This window comes from Arvicola amphibius, chromosome 4 (genome assembly GCF_903992535.2).
Source record: "Arvicola amphibius chromosome 4, mArvAmp1.2, whole genome shotgun sequence".
NCBI lineage: Eukaryota > Metazoa > Chordata > Mammalia > Rodentia > Cricetidae > Arvicola > Arvicola amphibius.
In genome coordinates, this window is record NC_052050.1 from 21,121,570 (window position 1) to 21,135,835 (window position 14,266).

The window sequence follows — 14,266 nt, forward strand, 5'->3', positions numbered from 1 at the left end:
ACGGTCTCCAACCACAGGTGTGCCAGGGCCTGTGCACAACTATACTACCTACCTAGACTAAATAAATATAAAAAGAAAATTGAATTAGGACACTTCACTTCCTTGCTTGAAGTCCCAAAGTGGCTTTTATTCATTTTTCTATGGAACCCTGGCTGTTCAGGAACTCACTCTGTAGACCAGGCTGGCCAGTTCCTCACTTTACTTGTGAAGTGGTGGCTATGTGGCAAACATTTGATTCAGCACTACCTTGTTTAACCCTGTGATCTAAAGGAAGCAATGCCCATAACTCCTTACCTTCATGTATTTAGCTAAAATGCAGGGGTTTTTTATTTGTTGGTTGGTTGGTTTTTAAGACAATCTAGCCCAGGCTGACCTACTGGAAATGGTCCGTCCTTAGGGTCCCAAGTGCTAGGATGACAGGTGTGAGCCACCATATCCCTCTAAAACATTTTGTGGTCTAATAAAGCTTGCCTGAAGATCAGAATGCAGAGCTAAATCACTAGTTAGCCAGCCATAGAGGCCAGTGGCACACACCTTTAATCCCAGCACTGGGAAGCAGAGAGGTAGAGGGATTTCTGTGAGTTCAAGGCCACCCTGAGCTACACTAGACTGATCCAGTCTCAAAGAGAAATAGCTCATACCTTTAATCCCAGTATTTAGGAGTCACACACCTTTAATTCTAGCACTCAGAGGCAGAGGCATGTGGATCTCTGAGTTAGAGGCCAGCCTAGTCTACAGAGCAGGTTCCAAGATAGCCAAGGCTAAACAGAGAAACCCTGTCTCAAAAAAAAAAAAAAAAAAAAAACACAAAAGAAAAAAAAGGGCCCTCAGAGGACCAAGTTGACTTCCAGCACATCAGGTGAGTCTTTCACCCCTGTAACTCAAGCTCCGCTGTTCTCTGTGGGCTCCAGGGCACACATGTGCACAGACACAGACACTTAGATAAGAATAAAATTAAGGGGCTGGAGAGATGGCTCAGAGGTTAAGAGCACTGGGTTGCTCTTCCAGAGGTCCTGAGTTCAATTCCCAGCAACCATATGGTGGCTCACAACCATCTGTAATTTGATCAGGTTCTGGCATGCAGACAGAACACTGTATACATAATAAATAAATTAAACAAAGCTGGGCGGTGATAGCACATGCCTTTAATCCCAGCACTCAGGAGACAGAGACGGACAGGTGGATCTCTGTGAGTTCGAGGCCAACCCGGTATAGAGGTTCCAGGACAGGCTCCAAAGCTACAGAGAAACCCTGTTTTGAAAAAAATAAAATATTTTAAGATTTTTGTTTTGTTTTGTTTTTGTCTTTCAAGGCAGGGTTTCACTGTGTAAAAGCTCTAGCTGTCCTGGAACTCGCTCTGGTCTGGCCTAGAGCTCAGAAATTCGCCTGCTTCGGCTTCATCAGTGCTAGGATTAAAGGCGTGCGCCACCACTGCGCGGCCAAAGCCACGTTTTAAAATATAAATTGGGCGTGGTGATTACACGCCTTTAACCTCAGCAGGGGTAGGTGGATCTCTGTGAGCTCCAGCCCATCCTGATCTACAGAGCGAGTTCAAAATCAAATAAACAAACTAAATTTCTGTGTGTACGTGTGGTGGTGAGGATAGCCTTCAAAGCAATTTAAAAGGAGAAAATTCAACGAAACACGCACAGACGCCAACCCTAATCCTTACCCCGCCCCCAGCTTGCCTCACGAGAAGGCGCAAGCTTGGCGGAAGTGCGCAGGCGCCGCTCCGCCCCACGCGCACTATTTAATCCCAGAATTCCTCTGTGTCGTACCAGTGTTGCCGCACCGTTCTGAAGCTCAGGGGCCCGTTGCGGCGGCGTCAAGATGGCGGCGGCGGTGGCAGCGGCGGCCGCGGCGGCGGCCGCGGCGGCATCTCTCCAGGTGCTGGAGATGGAGAGCATGGATACTGTCGCCGCCGGTTCGGCGGTCCTGTCTGCCGACGTCCGAGGCAGTAGCGCTTTGGACTTCGGGCCCGGGATCTCCGCCATGGAGGCGAGCGGGGGCGATCCAGGCCCAGAGGCCGAGGACTTCGAGTGCAGCACTCACTGCTCCGAGCTGTCCTGGCGGCAGAACGAGCAGCGGCGGCAGGGCCTGTTCTGCGACATCACCCTGTGCTTCGGTGGGGCCGGAGGTCGCGAGTTCCGTGCCCACCGCTCGGTGCTGGCCGCCGCCACCGAGTACTTCACGCCCTTGCTCTCCGGCCAGTTTTCCGAGTCGCGCTCCGGCCGGGTGGAGATGCGCAAGTGGAGCTCGGAGCCGGGACCCGAACCTGACACGGTGGAAGCCGTTATCGAGTACATGTACACCGGGCGCATCCGAGTGAGCACCGGCAGCGTGCACGAGGTACTGGAGCTGGCCGACAGGTAAGACGATGGGGGGCGAGCGGGGGTTGGGGAGGGGTCGTGTCTGCGGGGACGGGGGGGACAGCCACCGCGCCTGGCACGGAGGATGCCTTTGAGAGTCTAGCTTGTGCGCCTTGCACCTTAGAGCGCAGGTTCCAGGTGTAGGGACAAAGACGGTGAAAAGCTGTGTGATGACGACATAAAAAAAAAAAAAAACCCAGTGGAAGGCTAGCTGCGGGATGGAGGAGCTGACATTTAAGCCGACCTCGGAATAGGCAAGAGAAATTAGCAGTGCAAAGGGGGATGGATGCGCCTTACAGGCTCCCAAAAGCCCTCGGTCGGGATCCAGCTTGTGAGTCTGGATCTGCCTGGTGACGGGGAGGATGGTGTATGAGATGCTTTGGGGAAAGTTTAGCATTTTACTGGGTGTGGTGGATGAGAAAGTGATGATCTGGCTGAAATATTTCCGAAGGTTTTCTTAGCTATTGTGGAAAATGGATTGTAGGGAGCCAGAAAAAGATGGCCCAGAGGTCGGTTTGGAGGCAGGCGGACGCCGTTTTTAGGGATGGTAGTAGTGTTACAAATCCTTTAACACGCACCTCTTGAGCCGAGGTATGCACCAGACACTGATTTTCATGTGATCAAAACACGTGAAAATAAATCCCTTTCCTTACGGAACTCCTGTCCTTTAATAGTGAATGTATAGCCTGTTGAATGGCTGTCACAGCTGTGATACAGGGGAATGTAATGAGGAGGTTGATGGAAGAGACGGTCTTCAGTTTTTTTGTTTTGTTTGTTTTTGTTTTAGAAACAGGGTCTCCCTATGTAGCTCTGGCTGTTCTGGAACTCACTTTGTAGACCAGGATGGCTTTGAACTCAGAAATTCACCTGCCTCTGGCGCTGGGATTAAAGGAGTGCACTGCTATGGCCAGCTGGGAGGAGCTATTTTTAAATTGGGTGGATAGAGGAAGTTCAAAAGACATAATAAAAGGATGTTGGTGGCAAGGTAGTGTGTTTCAGCTAGAGATTGCCAGTCTAAAACCCCCACAGTAGAGAGATAGAGAACAGCAGGGTCATGTAGCTCGACCTTCCTAGCTGTGACCCTTTAATACAATATCTCATGTTGTGGTGACCTGCTAAGCATAAAGTTATTTTTGTTGCTATTTCACAATTATAATTTTGCTAGTGTTATGAAACGTAACATAAATATCTAATATGCAGGTTCTCTGATAGGCGACCCCTGTGAAAGGGTCATTTGACCCCAGGGAGTCTCAACTCACAGATGAGAACCACAGCCTATGGGCCGCATGTGAAAAGAGCTGAACTTTTGTTTTTTGAGACAGGGTTTCTCTGTGTAGCTTTGGAGTCTGTCCTGGCACTAACTCTGTAGACCAGGCTGGCCTTGAATTCAGAGATCCTCTCTGCCTCCCAAGTGCTAGGATTAAAGGCACGCACCACCATTGCCCAGCTACACAGGGTTTCTTTGTGTAGCCTTGGCTGTCCTAGAACTAGCTCTCTAGATCAGGCTGGCCTCAAAGTCATAGCGCTCTGCCTGCCTCTGCCACCCAAGTGCTGGGATTAAAGGTGTGCCCACCACTGCCCGGCTAGAGCTGAACTTTTTAAAATTAGAAGTTGGTGAGAATGATACTGTTTTATTTGATAAATTCTGTATTGGGAAAAAAGGATACAATGGTGGGAGGATGCAGCAAGGGTTGTAGCAGACTAATTTAAGTCACTGCAATAGTGGTAGAGGCTTGGATTGAGAAGGAAGGTGATGAGAAGAGGTGACACCTGTGTGTGTATGCTTTGAGGTTTATTTTATGTATATGGGTGTTTTGCCTGCATTTATATGTGCACAGTGTTAGTGCTTGGTGCCTAAGGAGACCAGAAAGAGCACAATGTCATGCTGGCAATTGAACCTGAAGAGCAGCCAGTACTTTTAACTTCTGAGCCATCTCTGCAGGACATCTGTGTTTTGAAGTAGAGATGAACTACCAGTGGACTTGATATGGGAGTAAGGAAAAAAATTTTTGGCACTAGCAATTGGAAAGATCTGATTATTATTATAGTCTGAGGAAATGCTGGGAATTTAATCCCAGCACTCTTGGAAAGCAGAGACAAGCAGATCTCTGAGTTTTAGGCCAGTTTTAGTTTGGTCTGTATATTTAGGCCAGCCAGGGTTTCATAATGAGATCTACCCCAGCTCCTCACTCCTCAAAAAAAGATGTGGGAAAATAGGAGTTGTGGGGATGGCCCAGCCATGGATAAAATGTCTGTACTGCAGCATGAGGACTTGACTTCAGTTCTTTAAAAGTTGGGCGTGGTAATGCATTCCTGTAACCCCAGCCTTGAGGGAGAGGACAGAGAGAGACGGACTGATTTCTGAGGCTCATTGGCCAGCCAGACTGGCCCAGTGGATGGGGCTCAGTGAGAGACCTTGTCTGAAAAAAATAAAGGTCGATGGGCTGGAGAGATAGCCCAGTGGCTAAGAGCACTTGTTACTGTTGCAGAAGACCTAGGTTGGATCAGTTCCCAATGCCCACATGTTGGCTCATAACCATCTGTAACTCCTGTTCCAGTGGATCTGATATCTTCTGGCCATCAAGGACATCAGGCACACATGGTGCACAGATAAACATGTAGACAAAACACTTGTTGTGCACATAAATCTTTTTTAAAAAGTCTAGAATAAGATGGAGATCAATCAAGGAAAGACATCTGATATCAAAGCCTTGTGCTTCTCTCTACATTCATACTCAAACACACAAAAGATATGGAAAAATGACCAGATTCAAGAAGGTCAGTGTGAACTTGGTCACCATGTCTGGATAAGCTGTTAGATTGAGGAACATTGGATCTCCAGTCAAGTTATGAAGGAAATCACAAGTAGAAACAATGTTACAAATAGGGATATTTCCAGGGACTGGAGAGATTGCTCAGCCATTAAGAGCAATGATTGCTTTTCCAGAGGACCTGTGTTCAATTCCCAGAACCCATATGGTGGTTCACAGCCATCTGTAATTCCAGTTTGAGGGTCCAGCTCCCTCCTCTGATACTGGCAGTAGGCTTATACATACATTCAGGCACTTGGAAAGCAGAGGCAGACGATTTCTGTACAGCCAGACTGTTACACAGAGAAACCCTGTCTCACAAAAGGATTGGGTTTAAGGTAGAGTGCCTACTTAGTTGACTTTAAAATAGGAAATGGTGGAATATGTTTGTGCTGAAGAAAATGATTCTGTGGAAGAAGAGAAACTGATAGTGTAAGAGCAGGGCAGTGGGCACGGATAGGTTTTGAAATCAAGGAAGGCCGTAATCCTCCATACTAAAGTTGGAGATCTAGTGTTGCACTCCTGTAATTCCAGCACTTGGGAGCCTGAGGCAGGAGATCTAGGCCAATCTGGACTATTTAGTGAGACCCTTTCCAGAAAATAGTAAGGATTGGATGCTGGCTGTGGTGGCTCATGCCTTTAATCCCAGCACTCAAGAGGCAGCAGCATGTGGTCAAGGCTACATAGAGAGACCCTATCTCAAAATGAAACCATAGACCAAAGTGGGAAAGAAAATACAAGGTATAACTGCAAATTGATTGGTGGGAAGATAAAGTCCCTGCCTACCTGATTGCTTGTCTTAAAGTACAAGACTGGGTCCTCAGGAAGGGGTAGGATGTTTACAGGCCCCAAGAAGAAAGTTTGTTAAATGAAACCCAGAAGAAGAGCTATTATCAAGCAAGCAGACGTCTGTGACTTAAAACTCTAACTTGCTGACATGGTGGTGCATGCCTTCATTCTTTTCACTAGGGAAGCAGAGACAAGCTGCCTCTGTGTCAAGGCCAGCTAGGGCTACATAGAGAGACCTTGTCTCAAAAATACAAAAAAACCAAAATCTAACTTTTCTCCATCTTTCAAATGTGCCTGTAAATGATCGAGCTTAATGAGCTCTGAGGTAGGATCATCTTCTCTGTGCCCACCTATATATACTGTCTGTGATCTAGCCCTGCGTAGCACTTGTATTAGAAATAATAGAATGAGCAGAGTCTCTAGGCTCAGTGCTTTAATCCCAGCTCCTCAGGAGGCTGAGGCAGAAGAATCACTGATTAGATAGATTCTGTCTCTAAAAAAGAAGGTTGGAAGGAGGTATTATATAGTAGAGCACCTGCCTAGCATGTTTTAGGCCCTGAGTTGAATCCCCAGTCCTATAATAAATAAATATAAACAGACATGTGCACCACAGTGTTCCTTACATACAATGCCAAGTGTGTAATAGCTATTGTTTTAATAGAGTAATGCTTCCCAAAACCTGTCTAAGGAGGTATACTTCAGAATTACCTGCTAAACATAGGAGCTTGAGGCAGCCTGGGAATCAGGTGGTTCTGGCACCCAGATTGTCTGAGGTTCTCTAGAGTCTAGAGCCTTTACTTGCCACTCTACCTTGTCTTTGTTTTATCTCTAAGGTGGGAATGTTTCTTCAAGAAGGTTAAGAGAGCTTGCTTGTCTTAATTCGTCTGTATTTTGTAATTAAGTAGTTATTAAGCCCAGTAACCATAATAAACGATTATTGAATGAAAATGGGCCTGTCTTGATGACATCATTCTTAGATTGTTTAAGGTTCTTTTCAGTTGAAGGGTCTTTTTCTTCTATAACCTTGGTCTCAGATTGACTGCTCTTGGGCTAAGTGCTATTAGATTTATGATCTGAGTGAACACTGTTGTATTTTGTTTTAACTCATTAATTTAGGTGGGTGGGCAGTGTGCTATAAATCATTTTTTTCTTTTTCTTTTTTAAGCTACACATGATTTTTTTGTTGTGATTTTATTTCCAGGCTTCAGCCTTGGGTAAAGCCCCTTAGTCTACTTTCTGTGATTGCCCAAAGAGATGAAAACCTGACTCAGCCAAGGCTGAGTTCTTTGAGATACCTGAGCCTTCAGGAAGTTATAGTTCCTGCCTGCCTCTAGTTTAGACTGGATGATCATACTGCCTTTCACCAAAATCGTTTCTCAATAAAAAAGAACCCAAAGCTGGGAGTGATAGTGCATGTCTGTGATCCTGACACATAGTTGGTAGAAGCAAAAGGGTCGTCCTTCGCTATGTGGTGTGTTGGAGACCAGCCTGGGCTACTTGAGATGCTGTCCCCCAAAAAAACAAAGCAAAGTCAAAATAAATAAATCAGGTCCAGTGACTGAAAAAGGATTAGAAAAGATGTCAAAAATGCATTTGGTTTGGCATTTGTCCTTGTTGTATGTGTGTATCTGTGTGACAATGTGGGCATATGGGTACAGTGCCCAAGAAGGCTGGAAAAGGGCATTGGACCCCTTGTAACTGGGGTTAGGCAGTTGTGAGCTACTCAGTATGGGTGCTGGGAACCAAGCTCAAATCTTCAGGTACTGTCCTCTGGCTTCCAAGGGTACCAGTTATGTATGTCACACATAGACATACATGCAGACAAAATACCCATACATAGAAAATAGAATCCAGGCATAATGGCACATATTTTTAACCCCAGCACTCAGGAGGCAGAAGGAAGACCCCTTGTTTCAGACAGTTAAATGATGAGACTCTGTCTTAAAAAGAAAAATAAAGGCCAGGCAGTGGTGGCACACTTTTAATCCCAGCACTCAGGAGTCAGACAGGTGGATCTCTGTAAGTCTGAGGCCAGCCTGGTCTACAGGTGAGTTCTAGAACAGCCAGAGCTCAACACAAAGAACCTAATTTTAAAAAACAAAACAAAGCAAACAAAGAAACAACAAATAAATGAATTAATTAATTTAAAAAATTTTTCCAGGTAGGCCTTGACCTTGTGATTCTCCTATCTCGGTCTCCTGAGTTTATGATTCATGGATACAGGCAGGAGCATGTAATCTCACTTTTTACAAATGTATTGTGTGTCTATGATGTGTGGGTGCCGGAGTGCACACCTGGAAGATAATAAAGAGGACAGCTTTGACTTTACGTGGGCTATAGGGATTAAACTTGGGTCTCTAGGCATGCCCTGGCAAGTGCTTTTACCCTCTGAGCCATCTGCATAATAAGACCATAAGACCTATCTCAACCCCTTCTTCCCGAAAAACTTGCTTGTTTTTTTTTCTTTCCAGATACTGTGTTTATGAGATTAATCCTACCATTTCAATGTGTATAATTCAAGTATACCTACATTGCAACCAAATGAAATAAGTACATTCCAAAATTAATCTTTTCTCTTTTTCTTGGTTCTAGATTCTTATTGATTCGTTTAAAAGAATTTTGTGGAGAATTTCTGAAGAAAAAACTTCATCTCTCAAATTGTGTGGCCATTCATAGTTTAGCCCACATGTACACCCTAAGTCAGCTTGCTATGAAAGCTGCAGATATGATCCGGAGAAATTTCTATAAAGTCATTCAGGATGAAGAATTTTATACTTTACCGTTCCATCTCATTCGAGACTGGCTTTCGGATTTGGAAATTACCGTGGATTCTGAAGAAGTTCTTTTTGAAACAGTTTTGAAGTGGGTTCAGAGAAATGCTGAAGAGAGAGAGAGATACTTTGAAGAACTTTTTAAATTGCTCAGGTTGTCCCAGATGAAACCCACCTACCTTACACGGCATGTCAAACCAGAGCGTCTGGTGGCCAATAATGAAGTTTGTGTCAAGCTGGTGGCTGATGCAGTGGAGAGGCATGCACTCAGAGCAGAGAATATACAGTCTGGCACACTCCAGCATCCCATTTCCCATGTCTCACTCTTACCTCGCTACGGACAAAACATGGACGTAATCATGGTTATTGGAGGTGTGTCAGAAGGAGGAGACTATTTAAGTGAATGTGTGGGATATTTTGTTGATGAGGACAGATGGGTAAATCTGCCCCACATTCATAATCACCTTGATGGACATGCTGTTGCAGTAACAGAATCTTACGTGTATGTTGCTGGCTCGATGGAACCTGGCTTTGCTAAGACTGTAGAAAGGTACAACCCAAACTTGAATACATGGGAACACGTTTGTAGTCTGATGACGAGAAAGCATTCTTTTGGGCTAACAGAAGTCAAAGGGAAGCTGTATAGCATTGGAGGACATGGCAATTTTAGCCCCGGCTTTAAAGATGTGACTGTTTACAATCCCGAGCTTGATAAATGGCACAACTTAGAATCGGCACCAAAGATTCTTCGAGATGTCAAAGCACTAGCTATTGAAGACCGGTTTGTGTACATTGCTGCCCGCACTCCTGTGGACCGGGACACCGAGGATGGATTGAAGGCTGTAATTACTTGCTATGATACAGAGACTCGACAGTGGAAAGATGTAGAATCTTTACCACTTATTGACAATTACTGTTTTTTCCAGATGTCTGTGGTCAATTCAAACTTTTATCAGACAGCATCTTGCTGTCCCAAGAGTTATTCTTTAGAAAACGAAGAGGCAGTAAGAAAAATTGCCGGTCAGGTGTCTGATGAGATCCTTGAAAGCTTGCCTCCAGAAGTCTTGAGCATCGAAGGAGCAGCCATTTGCTATTATAAAGAAGATGTCTTCATTATTGGAGGCTGGAAAAACAGCGATGATATTGACAAACAGTATCGGAAAGAGGCCTACCGGTACTGTGCTGAGAGAAAGAGGTGGATGCTCCTTCCTCCCATGCCTCAGCCCCGTTGTAGAGCCACCGCTTGTCACGTCAGGATCCCCTACCGATATTTGCATGGCACACAGAGATACCCTATGCCTCAAAATTTAATGTGGCAGAAGGACCGCATCAGACAGATGCAAGAGATACACCGGCATGCCCTGAACATGCGGAGAGTGCCAAGTTCCCAAATTGAATGCTAAACTTGCCGACGTGTGCAGCTGGAAACTGTTCTCCCCATCCCGTGGGGCTGGAGATGCCTGGACTGTTACTTGGAAAAGTATGTCAGTAACTTATTTTCTACTTGGACTTATTACCCTATAACGGAAGATAGTTAAAAAAAAACAAACAGGAAACTCAGTTTAGTGTGGTAATTTTTGTTAACTTACAGTCCTGTCTTTAGTTTGTATACTGACAAATAAGATCTTATTAAAGAGAAGTGGGGGAAAGCAAGTCTAGTAACTTGGCCTTTTTTTCTGCCAACAACTGTAACTCCTTTGTTTTAGGGACCTATATTTTGGGCTTTAAGCACCAGTATTATTTGCACATTTACTTTGATATTCCTTTACATTTTGTGTAGATTGTTTGTTTTCAGTGATATCAATTTATGCATTAAGTTCTCATCTGCAGGAGTCATGTGCAATAGTGAGACTGGATCTGAAGGTAAAAGCACAATGTTTCAGCAAGATTGATCTCAGAACGTTGGCGCTCACGTTTGTTGTATGTGTTTATAAATGCTGTTTTGTTCCTTGGAAAGGGTGACCAATGAGAAGTTTGTGATTGACACATCATCTGGCTTTTGTTTCTGCCACAGCTATTTGTAGACTTGAAGCCATCATTCTGAGATGAGAATTGGGGAGGTATTAGTATTTAGCTGATTGACTAGAGAGGAAGTTACACAGGTGAAGTTTGTTTCTCTAAAAAAAGTGTTCAGTGTAGCTGAGAAAGCAAGTGAACAACATTTTGAAACACTTTGAAGGGTTGTGACTGAGCTGAGGAGGATGCAGCATGCCCGTGACAATCACACGTGATGCCTTCAGTTCGTTTTTTGCTCCATTGAATATTATATAGGGTCTTCATCAGTTCTTTCCACAAGAAAAACTTTCAAAATGGCAAGGAAAGTAAGAGTTTAGAAAATACTCCTCTAAGAGAAGCCATGTTATTTCTGGCCCTTGATTGTCATAATATTGTACTGGATTACCGTAGACTTTTACCAAATCTGAGTACATAGTTTTGGCTTTTAAAAATTTAAGGCTTTCACATAACACATTTAATAGGAAAATGTCAAAAGGTTAAATAAAGACTGTCATCTTTCAGAAAAGGTTTTTAATCTATACATATTATTATTACTCTGCCTAAAGTAGTCGTAGTTTTTTTGAGACAGGGTCTCTCTATTTAGCTGTGGCTGGCCTGGAGCTCACTAGGGTAGACTAGGCTTTGACCGTACATAGATCCTGAGGGGAAAGCTTCCAATGATAAGCTACAATGATACTGTACATTTTTTCCAGTGAGTTGGGTTCCCCGCATCCACTTCAGGCAGCTCACAAGCCTCTATAACTCCACCTTCAGGGGATCTAATACCCATGGCCTCTGTGGGGACCGCATTCATTCACATGGACATATCCACATGCAAACACAAACACCTAATTAATTAAAAATTGGGTATGGAAGTGCTCACCTGTGATCTTAGCATTTGGGAAGCAAAGGCAAGAAGATTAGGAGTTCTGAGCCAGTCTAGTTAGTACACTTGTGAGACCCTGCCTCAAACTAACCAACAACAAAAGGGTAACTAATAACAGTGCATAAATAATATAAAATAAAGACTCTTGATGGTTTGTATTGTAAATCCGATTTTTTAAAAATTTTCTTTAAGAATGTCTTTACCTTCTCACATATTCTGGAAAAGTCCAAGAAGAGTGATCTATACTTCCCCGATTGTACTAGAGTTAACTTTATTATGTGATAAAATATCAGAAGCACAACCAGAAATTTAAGCTATTTGCTTAATGCTCTTGGATTCTGTACTGATAATTTTCTTGAAGTGTCTAAATTAGTGTTCTTGACCCAGAACAAGGGTTAATAGCGATATTGGAAATGTGCTTTAAAACCATTTAACTTAAACTGAAGTAAGTCTGGAAAACCACAAGTCCTTTCCGCATAAAGGATCTATTATCCTCCCCTTTTCCCTTAACTTTTTCTCAGTTTCCATCCTTTGGGTTTCTTTAGGTTGGTGTGTTTTACAGTGCTGGGAACTGAATGCAGGGCCTTGCACACGATAGGGAAACACTCTGCAACTGGGTTGCTTCCCAGCCCTTTTTGTGGTCACCTTATAACATAAGCCTTTGGATTCTGAGAAGCATTCCTTAGTTGTAAGAGGTCTGTGCATTGAAGGAAGCTTGCCATTATCTCTAATTGTACAAGCAAATAATTTAGTATTTCATCAGGATGCCAACTTTCTCCAGAAGAATGTCATATATTTTGATTTTTAACTTTTTGGTCCCAGAATTGTATTTTGGGGCTGTCACCAAGTTGTTAATGGGGCCATCTTTTTGTCTTTTTTTTCCCCCTTTATTTTTTGGCAGACAATATAACTCCTAAGGTTTAGGTATAATCTGGTTTTAAAAACTTGATTGAAACCACTGTTTTTTTGACTCAGCAGGCAGCCTAGACCCTGGCTGAATAAAGGGGTAAGTCCTTCCTTGCATGATGGTGTGCAGGTTTTCCTGACTACCAAGTTTCTAATGTTCATATGTGAATTCACGTGTGTGGCTTCACCACCATAACTTGTGTCTCCTAAATACTCTAACTAACTTGTTAGGAAGGGAAGAAACCAGATTTGCTTAAATCTGTTCAAGGCTGACATTCTGAAATTTTAAACTGGACATAACAATATTTATAATAATCGTGCAGGTCTAATATAGCTCTTTGTGAAAAGTTATAAACATAGCTTTTTTAAAAAAACTTAAATGTATTCAAGTGAACCTTTGTTTTTCTTTGTTGGAAAGAACTCGATTATACCAAAAGGTACGACTGTCCATTACTTGGAGTAAGGCTACTTCCACCTCATAATGGGCCCTTCCTGTCTACCTTTTAGGTTGAGAATGTCAGTCGTGAGCTTAGGGTTTAAGCGATCATCACTTGCATGATTAGTCTTGTGTATCCTGATAGCTTTGCTTTTCTGTGCCAGTTCAAAGTAACATTTTTGCTAAGAACACTTAAAATTAACTGACATCAGTTTTGTTTTGGTTACCTGGTTGTGTGTAGTATTTCTGGGACCAAAAATTCTTTTAAACTACTGAGCTATTAAAATACAGACGCTCAGTCTGAAGCCAGAGAGCGCCTTTGTGTTCAGCCCTGTCATAGCTGGTAGGCAGGTTCTTTTGCACACTTTCCTCTCTGACTGTAGCATGTGATGTGTTTGAAATACTTTTCTGCTTCCTGATTCAAGTGTCAACACTATAAGTAGACTGGAGCTGTGTTACATATTTTAGCTACTCAGTCTAATAAAGTATACAGGTCCTCTTTCTGGTACCTTCTGAACTAAGCTTACGTGCAAAGGGCATGTTAGTCACATTTCATGTCTTTGAACATATATGGTGTTGTGAAACATTCGTCTACACTAGAGAAATGCAGTGTTCCGACCCTAGACTATTTGAGCAACAATTCAGTCTGTTCTCAGCCATTGAACATTTTGGCACAACTCGTCACTCCGTTTGTTATTTTCTTGAGCAAAGTCCATTTTGTTGTTATACTTACAGCACATGTTCTGGTCATAAAACCAAACAGTTGTTAAGAGTTGTAATACAATGACGGTAACTTTACAAAGTAGTCATTTGCTGCGAGGACTTTACTTAGCCGAATCACTGCTCACTGTAACCCTTACAGAGCTTTTAGCTTACTCTGTGACCCTTGCTAGGAGTGTGGTACCTTGAAGCACTTGTTAATCAGTTACCCCTCCTGCTTCCTGCACCTGTGAAACACAGTACTTGCTAGGTGTTTGAAGATTTTACCATCCATGAGCTGGGGCTAATTGTGTTATTTGTAAAATAAGTATTTAGTTTAAAAACAGTTTTCTTGGCTTAGTGGCATCCAAGCCCCTATGCAAGATAGAATCTTGGTTATCTCCCTTCAGATTAGAGGAGATGTAGTATTTAGAACCCTGAGATATTATGTTTGTGTTCCTGAAGCTATCTTGCTCGTGTTCAAGTTACTAATTGTCTAAATGTAAGTTTTCAATAAACGTATTTCTGTAGAGCTGGTTTTGTGCTGTGTGGTTCTTAATTATGCACTGTTGAAGATAATCACCTTTCTTAACTCCCTCGTGTAT

The 14,266-nt window shown here is 43.2% G+C and overlaps 1 protein-coding gene across 1 annotated transcript; it reads left to right on the top strand.

Annotated features, from left to right (window-relative positions):
- The first annotated feature begins 1,794 nt into the window (after positions 1 to 1,794).
- Klhl11 (kelch like family member 11) lies at positions 1,795 to 14,193 on the top strand. Its single transcript, XM_038328563.1, has 2 exons — positions 1,795 to 2,369; positions 8,561 to 14,193. Exons 1-2 carry the CDS (start codon positions 1,831 to 1,833, stop codon positions 10,140 to 10,142), a joined length of 2,121 nt encoding a protein of 706 aa, XP_038184491.1. The 5' UTR covers positions 1,795 to 1,830; the 3' UTR covers positions 10,143 to 14,193.
- The last annotated feature ends 73 nt before the right edge of the window (positions 14,194 to 14,266 follow it).